Source organism: Mirounga leonina, unplaced genomic scaffold (genome assembly GCF_011800145.1).
Source record: "Mirounga leonina isolate KUSES-001 unplaced genomic scaffold, KU_Mleo_1.0 Mir_94, whole genome shotgun sequence".
In the NCBI taxonomy this organism is placed as follows: Eukaryota; Metazoa; Chordata; class Mammalia; order Carnivora; family Phocidae; genus Mirounga; species Mirounga leonina.
In genome coordinates, this window is record NW_023270855.1 from 57286777 (window position 1) to 57299087 (window position 12311).

At 62.9% G+C, this 12311-nt stretch overlaps 2 protein-coding genes across 2 annotated transcripts in view; one reads left to right on the plus strand and one right to left on the minus strand.

Moving 5' to 3' along the window:
* On the plus strand, window positions 1–944 carry TIMM13 (translocase of inner mitochondrial membrane 13). The gene is made up of 3 exons (XM_034996449.1): window positions 1–198; window positions 284–352; window positions 501–944. Exons 1-3 carry the CDS (start codon window positions 79–81, stop codon window positions 597–599), a joined length of 288 nt encoding a protein of 95 aa, XP_034852340.1. The 5' UTR covers window positions 1–78; the 3' UTR covers window positions 600–944.
* Window positions 945–1165: 221 nt separating this feature from the next.
* TMPRSS9 (transmembrane serine protease 9) overlaps window positions 1166–12311 on the minus strand; it is a 32576-nt gene continuing 21430 nt past the window's right edge. Inside the window, exons 11-18 of the mRNA XM_034996450.1 lie at window positions 11883–12054; window positions 11113–11384; window positions 10488–10624; window positions 6004–6403; window positions 3059–3230; window positions 2275–2540; window positions 2047–2183; window positions 1166–1606 (exon numbers count right to left, since the gene is read on the minus strand). Coding sequence (XP_034852341.1) covers window positions 1445–1606; window positions 2047–2183; window positions 2275–2540; window positions 3059–3230; window positions 6004–6403; window positions 10488–10624; window positions 11113–11384; window positions 11883–12054 — 1718 coding nt within the window. The 3' untranslated portion in view covers window positions 1166–1444. The remainder of the gene's footprint in view (window positions 1607–2046; window positions 2184–2274; window positions 2541–3058; window positions 3231–6003; window positions 6404–10487; window positions 10625–11112; window positions 11385–11882; window positions 12055–12311) is intronic.

A 12311-nucleotide genomic window follows, 5' to 3' on the forward strand; every position in this document is an offset into this window, starting at 1 on the left:
TGGTGCCCTGGGCGGCCGACTTCCGGCGTGGGTACGGGTTGGCGCACGCGGTCTCGGTTCGGTTGGCTTTGCGGAGCCATGGAGGGTGGCTTCGGCTCGGATTTCGGGAGCTCCGGAGGCGGCAAGCTGGATCCGGGGCTCATCATGGAGCAGGTGAAGGTGCAGATCGCCGTGGCTAACGCGCAGGAGCTGCTGCAGGTCTGGGGTCGGGCCGGGGCGGGTGCTGAGGGCGGCGGGGTCCGCTGGGGGCGGGTGTCGCGGCTGAGCTCGCGTGTCCCCACAGAGGATGACGGACAAGTGCTTCCGGAAGTGCATCGGGAAGCCGGGGGGCTCCCTGGACAACTCGGAACAGGTGAGACCGGCGGGGCCGCGGGGAGGCACCTGCGCGTGCGCGGCCCGGCGGGCGTTGCGGTGGGGCCCCTGCGCGTGCGTGGCCGGCTGCCCCGGGTGGGGGCGCCGGCCGGGGCCGGAGCTGAGCCGCGCGCCCTCCCCGCCTGCAGAAGTGCATCGCCATGTGCATGGACCGCTACATGGACGCCTGGAACACCGTGTCCCGCGCCTACAACTCGCGGCTGCAGCGGGAACGAGCCAACATGTGACCCCGTCGCGCCCGGCCCCCACCCTCCAGTCCAGTTCCATAAACGCCCTTTGCGAAGCGGGGGTCCGCTCGTGCGTCCTGCCTGCCCGTGCTGCTGAGGAGACCGGCGACCCTTGGGACGCTGCTCCCCTCCCGCCTGCGCGCGAGCGCAGCGTGGATCCGGGGGGCCCTGGGACTTGGCCGGGTGCCGGCGGCCCGGCGGCACGGCCCCCGGCGTGCACAGGCTCACCTCGAGCCTCGGGCGGAGAACCCGCAGCCGGACCTGACCCGGCCGCAGCTCGGGCCCCACCTGAGCGGTGGGCGCCTGACGTGGGCGGGCAAATAAACGAGGGAGGGCGGAAAAGAACCCGTCGCTCTTCCCTTCAGGGGGTCTCTGTGGGAGGCGGTAGCGCGTGTCCTGGGTGCCCCGCCCGGACCGAGCCTCTTCCCCCCGACCCGCTTCCCCCCTGCGCGGCTGGGCGTCCGCGATGACCGGGAACAGGTTCCTTGCACGAAGGGGACTTGGGAAGAGGAGGCTGGCCAGCCCCCTCCCCAGCTGCTGCGCCGAAGCCTTGGAGGGTGGTCCTCGCCCCCAGGAGGCCTCGCTTCCTCTCCCCCGCACCCTCCCACCCCCAGGCCGGGCTGAGGGGCGGGCAAGTGGTCCTGCTGTGACACGGAGGTGCTGAGCCGGCTGGCTAGGGACGAGGGGCTGTTTATTGCAACAAAATACGCAGTAAGGTTGCGCCCGGTTACCCGCAGCCCCTCACCTCCCGCCCGCGCCCCAGACTCCCCTCCTCGGGCAGAGGGGCCAGCCGCTTCCTGCTGCGTTCACCTCTCTTGTCCCAGGCGTGGGCAGCCACGGGCCGGTCACTCCTGGATGTTCTGCCCGATCCAGCCTCTCACGGCAGCCACCCGAGTATAGACACCCGGGAAGTGGGGCCGTCCGCAGCCGTAACCCCAGCTGGTGACACCAGTTAGCACCCACCGGCCAGAGGGCTCCCTGCAGGCCAGGGGTCCCCCAGCGTCACCCTGAGGGGAGGAAAGGCAAGGCCTCAGAGCAGGCCAGTACCCCCCCTCCCCCCCCAGATGCCCTTGAGCCTGGGCCGCTTTCCCCTGAGCCTCTTAGTTCCTGGGAGATGGGATGTGTTAGGACACCCGCTGCTTTGGCCGGCAGACATTCATGGACACGGGCATTGGTCTCGGGCCAGAAGGGGACCTCGCGCTGCCTCGCTGCCCAGCCTCCATCCCTCCTCTGCAGGGCCCAGGGGAGGATGCCCAATAAACGGTGGTGGAGTGAGAATTCGAGGCCGGGATCGGTGCCCTACTTGGCGGGCTGGAGAAGTGGGCGTCGGAGCGTGGCACCTGCCCGGTAGGCCTCGCAACGGTGAGAACTTGGCCCCGCGACCCCCGCCCCCGCGGGTGCGACTCTGACCGGCGGAGCGCCCGCTCCCGCTGCAGAGTGCGCTCACCGAGCAGCTGTCCACGCCGCCCTGCGGGAAGCCGGCGCACAGCATGCGGCTGCTGATCTGCACTGGGTAGAAGCGGCGGCACGTCTGCTCGCTGAGGAGGCGCACGGCCGCCTTCTGCAGCTGCCGCGCCATCGAGCCTACGGGCGGGACGGAGCCGGATGGGCCGGGGGCGCGCTCGACGCCGCCGGGGGCGCGGGCGGGGGCCGGCGGGGGGGGGGGCGCGCCTACCTCCCTCGCGCACCGAGCCCCAGCCGGTGATGACGCAGCGCGCGCCGTCGGGGGGCCGCGGCGTGGGCTCGGGCAGGCAGATGGGCCGCACCAGGCGGCTGCGGCGCACGGGGCCCGCCAGCTCGAGCAGCGCCACGTCGTAGTCGAGCGTGTAGAGGTTGTAGAAGGGGTGCTTGTAGATGCGCGCCACGCGCCGCAGCTGCCCCCCGGCGACGCTCAGGAACGGCGTGCCCAGGAGGGCCGCCCACTGCTTGGGGTCCCCGTAGCTGCGGGCCGCGCGGGGACAGGTGTCGGCCGAGTGCCCCCGCCCCCGCCCGCCCGGTTGCTCCTCCGGAGCCGTCCCTTCCCCCTAGGACGGCGGGGAGGGGGCGGGGTGCCGCCCGCTCCCACGCGCTGTGTCTGGTGGCCGTAAGGTCGCGGCCCTACCTGCCCGCCCCCTCTGGCCCTGACCCCTAGCCTGGTCCACCCTACGGAGCGCCCTGCCAGGAAGGGGACTGCCACGTTGGGCCTGGTGCCAAGTCCCAGTGGGCTGAGCCAGGGAGGGAAGGGCCCCAAAGCTCCCCGGAGACCCCCGCCGCGGGCCGGGCCCGGTGTTGGGAGCGGCTGTGGCCAGGGTTTGGTGGCGGTCAGCTCGCGGTGGTGGGTGAGCAGGGGAGGCGACGGCCTGGGGCAGGGGGTGCCGGTGGCTGGGGAGGGGTCCTTCCTGGCCAAGGCACGGAGGGGCGACCCTGAGTGTTCGCCTGCGAAGTCGGCCCAGTGAACTCCACGGGGCGGCCGGACTCACACATCGAAGCAGTGCGCCGCCGACAGCAGCCACCTCTCAGCCACCAGGACGGCCCCGCAGCGGTGCTCCCGGCGCCGCAGCCACAGGCTCACCTGCCACGGCCACTCCCCGCGGCCCGCGGCGCTGCCGCCCACGATCCTGGTCATCGCTGCCACGGGTGCCAGGCCGCAGCCTGCGGGGGAGTGGGGGGCTGCTCAGTGGCTCAGCGGACAGACCCCGCCTCGCAGCCCCGCCTCGCAGCCCCGCCTGCGCACCTAGGGTAGGAGGGGCGGCAGTGGGTTGGGGGACCTGGCTCGGTAAAGTCCTGGAAGAGACACTGGACCTGGCGCTTGGTTCTGCAAATGAGCCCTCTCTGGGCGCTTCTAGATAACATTTGGAACCCCTTCCTGGCTGAAGGTCAGGCCAGCACCTCCTCTCACCTCCCTGTCCAGCCCCAGGCATCTCTCAGGGTGCTAGGAGCCGAGTTCCCTGCTGCCCCAGGGCCTTTGCACACCCTAGGCTGCTGCACAGTAGGCCCCTGCCCTGTCCCTGCAGCTCCAGCACTGCCTGGTCTTCTGGACGCACTCCCCGGTTCTCCTTCCCAGGATGCTTCCTCCAACTGTGACATCCCCCCCGCCCTCCCCACAAGATGTGCTCTCAGAACACAACTACAGGAAGGACAAACTGTGGTTTCCACGGGTGCCGCAGGAACCCGTCCCCACCTATGGGGGCGCACGGGGACCCGCCTGGTCATTCCCAAAGGGAACCTTCCTCCTCCAGAACGGCCCCCTTCCCCAGCCTGCTTTCCCACCCCTGGGCGCCTTCCCTGCCCTCCAGCCTCCTGCCCCAGCCTCAGCTGGAAGGGAAGAAGGGGGAGACGAGAGGCCACCCTCCCCGTTCCCTCAGTCCCGAGGACCCGGACCAGGAGGCCTGGGGAATCGGATGGAAACTGCTCTCTGGAAATGGTGTCCCACACGGAACAGCGCGGCAAAGCGTGCCATGTCGGGGGGCTTCCTCACCTCTTCTGCGCCCCAAGCTAAGAACCTGCAGGCTGTAGCTGTCAGACTAGGAAGTCACCAGGGTGGGAGGCCAGATGCAGAGAAGCCAGCTGCAAACTTAGGGAGACACGCTCCCCCTCTCCACGCATCGCTGCTGGAAACTCACTACAGCCAGACCCGCAGCAGCTACTGCAAAGGGGAGCTGCCCCTTTGGCCAGGGACGGCAGTCTCCCGGAGATTAGTTTTCCAGGGCTCTGGACCGGACGCTCTGCACCTGTCTCCACTTTGTGGTTCCCCAAGAAACAGGACCCGGGTCCCCCTCAGAGTCGAGACCTGTGCCCAGACCCTCGGCCTGTGGTCGGCTTTGCTCCTAGCCAATCGAGACGCTTCCTTCCAAGGTCCCCTATACCCCACCATGCGCCCAGACCCCACAGTGACCCGCCTCTTCCTCTGTTTGGTTCTGATGGCGCGCAGGCAGCCTCGAGGCAAGAGCCTATAAGCCTGACTTTGTGGGGACAGGTCTGTGCCCAGGCAACTCAGGATCCTGGGGCCAGGACTCCGTACACACGTGTGCAAGGGAAGAGGAAAAGAATAGCCCCGGGGACACATCCTAAAGGTTGGGATAGGCCAGAGAATTACAAGCACTTTCCCCCGACTTCTGTGTCACAGGGTTAGACCACACACATACCCTGAACACAAGGACAACAGGGACACTGATGGAGGAGGAAAGCAGGGAAAGGTCCCTGGATCAGAGTCTCTGGAGGGGAGTCGGTGAGGATGCTGGGGATGGGGACTCGGAACATCGGAATTCTGGGAAACTCATCAGTAAGAAGGAAAATGGGTGCAGCTACACAGACCAGCAGCCCCTTGTGCTGAGTGCCTGCCTCCTTTGGGGGAAGCTCCCAGAAGCTTGCTTGGTCCCTGCTGACCTGCCTCCGCACCTGAAGGAAGCCAGACCAGACACTGTCCCTCAGCACCTGGATGTGAGAGCGCAGAGCTCATGTCTGCTTGGGGGGGGGGGGTGCTGTGTGCACAGAGAGGCAGAGCCAAGAGGCTTCTGCTGGTGCCTTCCCCCTGCCCCCCCAGCCCCTGGTCCCCACTCCACCCCGCCTCACCCTTCTCTAGAGAGCCCTGTGTCTGTGGCAAAAACACTTCCTTCCCTCTGAGTTCTGCTCGGGTGACCATCCCACCCCTCAAAACCAAGGCCGGTGGGAGGAGTGGGCTGGTCGCTAAGACGGGTCCACCCACACAGCCCACGTCCTGCAGAAGCCAGGCCTGGTTCTCCCCTCAGTTTCCCTGCAGCCAGTGCCCGCTGACAGGTCCCGGCTTGACCCATATGAAACCAGCTGTATTTGATGGGGCTTTATTTCGGACCTGCAAATACATGTTTCATACACTTCTGATTAATACTTAATAAAACGTAACCGAGCGCTTTAGAAGCGCTCAGAGACCTCCCAGGTGCCGTGCCCGTCAGTGTCCTGCAGCCTGTTCCAGGGCGTCCCCCGGGGCCCCGCGCGGGAGCCTGTGGGGTCGGCTTGGTCTCCTCACTCCTGCTTGCCATCTTACTGAGCGTCTGGTTCCCTGCCTGGTTCCCCACTGCACCCCAGGCTTCGCATGGGCCCGCACACAGGAGGGTGAACACTGGTTGCATGGACAGAGCAGTGGGGACCCTCCCGTCAGGGCTGCCTGACCGGAGCCTGTGTCCCCGGCTTTCAGGACCTATCATGGGCTGACTCGTGTCCTCTCCAGGAGCTCAGGATGGGACACTTGGACACAGGTCTTTGAAGAGGTGATGAAGTTAGAACACGAGGACACACACACAGAGGGACGAGCCCGTGAGGACACGGGGAGAGGACAGCGTGTGTGCAGACTTCCGACCCCCAGCACCGGGAGAGAATAAATGTCTGCTGTTGTCACGGCGGACGCAGGACCCCCGCCACCCACACGTCCCTCCATCCCTCCTGCTACCTGGTGGCTGGAAGCCCACGGTGGTGCCAGGGGAGCTTGGAGGTGGCGTCTGTCCCCCCGCAGCTGTGCTCACGGTGGTGGCAGTCCTGCTGGCAGGTTGGCTGGTCGCCCTGCGGGTGGCCGGGAGGGTGGCTCTGCTGGCCAGGACCCCCAGGACCGTGGGGCCAGCCGCCGTCCTGGAGGAAGGCCTGGTGGCAGGCGGGGGTCCCGTGGTGGGCGGGGGAGGGCTGGGCAGGGGGCCCGAGGACATGGTGTCCAGGATCCAGCCCTTCAGCCTGGTGACGCGAGTGTACACGCCGGGCCTCCGGGCCTGAGCACAGCCGACCCCCCAGCTCACGATCCCCGCCAGGTAAAACACCCCAGGGGCCTCCTCGCAGGCCAGGGGTCCGCCAGAGTCACCCTGCAAGTGAAGGGAGGGGGATGTGAGTCAGACCACCGCCATGCTGCCCCTGGCGCGGACACAGTGACGGACGTCGGTTCTCTCTCAGTACAACGGGGAAACCCACGGGAGCGCTCGCTGTGCCCTCTGCACACGGGGCCGCGTCAGCGCAGCGGGGGCCTCAGGGGACCTGGCTTCAGGCCCACGCCCGGCTCTGTGACCTTGTGTGACCCTGACTGAGTCACTTCTCTCTGAGCTTCAGTTGTTCTTGCTTTTGTTTTGAAGATGTAAAAAAAAATGCAGAAAACTCTAAATAAAACAATAACCATCACAGATGCTCTCACGGCTCATTAGCCGCCAGCCCTCTTCCTTAGGTTTCAAAGGAATCACACCAGCGACCCAGGGCTTTTCTTTAAGAATCTGGAATCTTACAACAAAGCTGAGGCTACATAGCAGATTGTTTTTCCCAAGGATGGCAGGAGTCTCTCTCTCTCGGCCCACCTGCTCTTGGAACACCGAGACCTTGGCCCTCCTCCCATGGGGCGCTGGGGGGGGGTCAGACTGCGGGGACAACAATGCCAGGTGACTTCCAAAGCAAGGTCATGCAGGTGCCATTTGCTTCCAGCTTGCTCCGCGTTTTGAGGGGGCCGAAATGAGCTCGGGCGGAGCCCCCGTGAGGAGGCCCCGTGGAGGGTGCGGCTGAGACCCCAGCCCACAGCCAGTGCCAGCCACGAGAGGAGAAACGCCTTCAGATGCTTCTGGCACACCAGCCTCTGAACCGTCCCAGCTGAGGCCACCGTGCATGGAACACACGCCGGCCCCGCTGGGCCCACGGCAGCTTCCAACCCACGGGACCCGGGACGGTAGTGGAACGGCTGTCTCAGGCCACCGAGCTTCGGGGCGTTCTGTTACGCGGCCACAGGGACGGACAGCCCTGCCGCTGGTCCCGGTGCCCCACCGCCCCAGGGGCGGACAATTTAGGAGTTTGGGGTGTGTCCCACTATGCTTTTATGTGAATCTGTAATTTTAGAAAGTATGCAGTGTTATCTGTAAAATTTACAGAAATGGGTTACATGTAACCTTTTGCAACTTGCTGTGGTCAACAGTTTCGAGATACCACATTAACTATTACAAATTTATCAGTTATCTACAGAATAACAGATAAAATCTACATTATGTAACTTATTTGATATAAAAGTAAACAGAGAAGATCCTCTGCAGGGCACCGTTCTTGCCGCCACCGTCCTAGGAGATGGGTAGGACTATGAGCCCGTTTTACAGACGGGCCTCAGAGGCCCAGGGACGGGGAGTCGCCTGCCTGGGGTCGCAGAGCGGGAGGGCAGCCATTTGCCCCGTTTCTTTCCGCTGCTGCCCGTGGATGCGCATTCATGCTGTCATGGGTGTTCTGGTATTAGCAGTGCCTCTGGGGGTTACGACCGAAGTCGGCCGCCACAGGGGCCCCGGCGCTTCCTGGGGCCGACTCACTGTGGGCACGGCGGGCATCGTGTGTCTTCCTCGCGGCGCCCGGCAGGCGCTCCCTCCCCACGGTCTTGCCTCCCCCTTCACCACCCGAGCGAGCGAGCGCCTTCCCTCCGTCTGGAAGCTGAGGTCCCCGACTCCGCTGCGGGGCTCTTGTCTTGTCCTTAGGCATCCATGCGTGTTTTTGTTCTGCTGTCTGGAAGACTTCATCGTCAGCTCCCGAGCGCTCCCTCTCCCCGCCCCTGGAAAATCCCCTCCGGCGTCCCACTCCTCTTGTGGACGCAGCACTCCGGGCGTCTCTGAGGTTGGTAACGGCAGACGTGGAGGAAGTTTCCTTTGGTTCCGTGTGTTGCTTCTGTTTCCTGGTCTCCTTTCTTGTTGGCTGTCTGGGTTCTGTTCCTACTGCTGGTTTTATCGATTTGCAGGACAGAACGCATTTTCCCAAGGCCACGGCACGCCCACCTGCCGGCTCACGGGACTCTGGTGGTCCTCCCCGTGGATGCGAGCAGGCTGGCGGCCTCGCAGGCGTCGCTGGATGTGACTTCCAAGGCGAGGTCACAGGACCCAGCTTCTGCCCGTTCTCTTGGGACGCTCGCACTTGGAAGCCAGTGCCAGGTCGTGAGGAAGCCCCGGGGTCCACAGCCTCCAGCGAAGTCCCGCCGTGTGAGTGCGCCGCCTGGAAGGTGGATCCTCCAGGCCCCACTTGTGTCCCCCGAGCTACTGCTGGGACAGCAGATAACCCCTGGGCCCTTACAAGCGCAGACTCACGAGCCCGATACACCACTGTTGTTTCAGGTCACTAAGCTTTGGGCTGATTGTTTACGCAAAAATAGGAGTTACTGACACTTTCTATTTTATTTTGGGTTCTTTCATTTTGTTCCTGGGAGTATACACAATCCCCCGATTCTTCTTTATCAGAATTATCCTGCCTTGTCATGTGCCATTACTTTGCTCTTTTGCATGAATTTTAAAACCAGCTTGCCAAGTCCTATGGCAAACGCCACTGGAATTTTGCCTGGAATTGCACTGACTTACAGAAAAAAATGGGGAGAAACGGATCTTCATAACATCGAGTCTTCCCACCAAACAATACAGTGTATTTTTCCGTTTATTCAGACCTTTTTATTTTCTTCAGAGTTTAGTGATTTTCTCCATGAAAACCTTGATCATCTTTTAGAGTTTACTTCTGGACACCAGTCAGTGGGATCCCTTTCTCAAGGATGTTGACTTCGGCTGGAAAAAGAAACGTTCTTGACCTTGTATGACGCTCTCGTGTGAAGCCAAGCTGTCTCACTCTCAGGAGTCGTCTTCGTCTCTCCCTTGGTTCCGTGTGTTTCTTTCTTTTTTTTTAAGATGGGTGTTTTGTTTTTTTTTTAAGATTTTATTTATTTGCGAGAGAGAGAATGAGAGACAGAGAGCATGAGAGGGAGGAGGGTCAGAGGGAGAAGCAGACTCCCCGCCGAGCAGGGAGCCCGATGCGGGACTCGATCCCGGGACTCCAGGATCATGACCTGAGCCGAAGGCAGTCGCTTAACCAACTGAGCCACCCAGGCGCCCGGTTCCGTGTGTTTCTAGTTTGTTTATTTTTTTCTTCTCTGGTAGCCAATTATGTTACTGCAGATTACATTTTTATCTACTTTACAAATCCCATACCTCCTTTCTTTTTTCTTGACTTTCTGTATTAATCTAGACACACTTGGCAACAGCAGGAAGCCTTGTGTTTGACGGAAAGCTTCTGTTTCGCCACCAAGCATGATGTCTGCTGCAGGTTTCTGTTGTCCAGCTCTCATAGGGCTACAATTTTTTAAAATGTAATTACAAATGGTTGTTAAAAATTAACAAATGCCAAGACACCGGTTGAACCTCCGACTCTTGGTTTTAGCTCAGGTCAGGATCTCAGCACAGAGTCTGCTTGAGGTTCTCCCTCTGCATCCCAGCTCTCTCTCTCTCAAATAAATAAACCTTTAAAAAAATTATCAAATGCCTTTTTCTGTGGTTTTGGAGATGATGCCTTCTCCCCTTCGATCCACTGATGTGATGACTGGTGGTACTGGGTTCTCCTGTTTCGGACCAGCCTTCTTAGGAAACCAACCCACTGTGGTTGATTTTTTTTTTACTTTTAACACATTCCTAGAGTTAATCCGCCAACATTTATTGAGGGTTTTGCACTGATGTTTCTAAGACTGGTCTATAGCTCTCTCTGCCCATGGATTTCTCCGGCTCTCACAGCTCTGGAGCCAGGTGTCCCCTAAGATGGGCCCACGGCTCAGGTGCTTGCCGGCCGCCCTGCGGGACGAGGGCCGTCACACGCACCACAGCCTGTGATCAGCTCTTCCTCCAGTGAACACAGGTGCACGTCTTCCTAAATCGGTGTGACTATGCTTTGTGTGCGTCCACCACACACTTCTGAGCTGCCCCCTCATCTTCTGCTTGGAAAGAACATTTCTCTAAACCAACGTTTAAAGACGCCTGGGTTCTCTCCAGGCTTCCCGGTTCGCTGTGTCGTACTGACGATTCTTCCCCTTCTGTCTCTGCGCACCCGCTGAGCGCTTCGGAAACCCAGATCCGAACAAGGAGGAGCGGACCGGCCGTGTGGGAGGGTGTGGGCACCTGGTCTGACACTCACCTGGCAGGAGTCGACCTTGCCCTCCAGGAAGCCGGCGCACAGCATCCGGTCCGTGAGGGAGAAGTTGTAGAGGGCGCTGCAGGCCTTCTGGTCTATGATGCCCACGGACGCTCTCTGTAGAATGTCGGGCTTGGTGGCTGCGAGGAGACCCCCCACGACATGGGTTCAGCTGCGCAGGAACCTGAGACGGAGGCGCCACCCCCACCCACAGACGAAGAACCTGAGTCCCACAGGGTTGCAGGGATTTGCGTCGAGTCACATAGTGAGAAGGTGACCCCAGGTGCCTACTCGGCCTGAGACTCTCACCACCGTCCGCCCGCAGACTCCCTAGAGCCGTGGGGGGCCTGCAGGAGGCCACTCGGAGGCTCAAAGGCTAGCATGAACTCTGGGGGCTCAGACGGGCACAAGTGTCTCCAAACTTTCTCTACAAAGAGCCACAGAGCACATGCCCTTGCAGCATGAAAGCCCCGGGGACGGGCTGTAAACTGAACGGGCGGGGCCGTGGGCCAATGAAACTCGAAAATGCAGCCACGCTGGGCCCGTGGCCGGGAGTCTGTGAGCCCGGAGGAGCGGAGAGGTGAGTGGTTTGCAGGTGGTGGACCAGAGGCCCCGGCCGGGAGCTCACCGTTGCCCTCCTGCGTGTTACCCCATCCGGAGATCATGCACTTGCGGCCCACGGGGAACTTCTGGATGGCCAGGGGCAGGCACACGGGCTGGATGAACATGTTGAAACCCAGGGGCCTGGCCAGCTCCAGGACGGCCACGTCGAAGTCCAGGACACCGGGGTCATACTGGGGGTGCAGCACCAGCCTCCTGAGCTCCATCTTCACCGGGCTTCCGCCAACGCCCGCGAGGGACACGGAGCCCAGGTGGGCCCGCACCAGCTCCACCTTCGTGCTGCCGACAAGGGGCCACTCAGACGCCCGCCGGCACCCCTGCGGCCCCCGGGAAGCCGGGCGGAGCTCCCCCCGCTCTGGGGACGGGTGCCAGGAGGACAGAGGGGCCACAGGGCTGCTCCCCAGTAGCGGTCCAGGCTGGGGGCAGGCGCAAGGCAGGGAGCCCTTTGGGCTTCCTTCCCTTCGTCTGTAACAAGAGTGAGCAGCCCTGGTGCTTCGGGGCATCGAACACGGACGCTGCCGCTCTTGGGAGCCCAGGGGAAGGGGCCCTCGTCCCCTCCTCTAGTTAGGCCTCCTCTGTCCCCAGAGGCCGGTTCCGCAGACTCCTCCTCCCAAGGCTGCGGCCCAGGCCGGGGCCCCCAGAACCCCTACTTCTCCTGCCTGCTCCCTCCCTGGTTTGCGGCTGGACATTCGGACCCCCTTCCTCAAGCCCGGGGCCCACCCCTGCGCACAGTGGCGGGATTGCTGGGGGCACCTGGGGATGGGGGGCGGGCCTTACTGGTTGAAGCAGTGGGCAGCCGACAGCAGCCAGCGGTCGCCCACCAGGGTCGCACCACAGAAGTGCCGGGAACCTTCCTTCAGGCTGACCTGCCAGGGCACCTCCCCAGAGGCGGCTCCCAGCCCGCCCACGATCCGCGTGGGCTTCTCCATGGCGGGCCTGGCCCCACACTCTGTGAGGAGCGAGAGAGGAGGGTCCTGGCATTGCAGCCTGCCCGCGGCGGGAGCACCGTGATCCCCGTCGTTCGGATGAAGAAACTGAGGCCGGACGTGGTGCGGCGGGGCAGGCGGGTTCAAAAGGAGATGGAGTCCTAGAGCGCCCTGGCTCCACAGACCCGCGGCCCGTGCGGTCAGGCGGAGGGGCTCGCTGCGAGGAGGGGGCGCACACAGGAGGACCTGTGGGAACCAGGGCACTACGGGACTTGGGGAC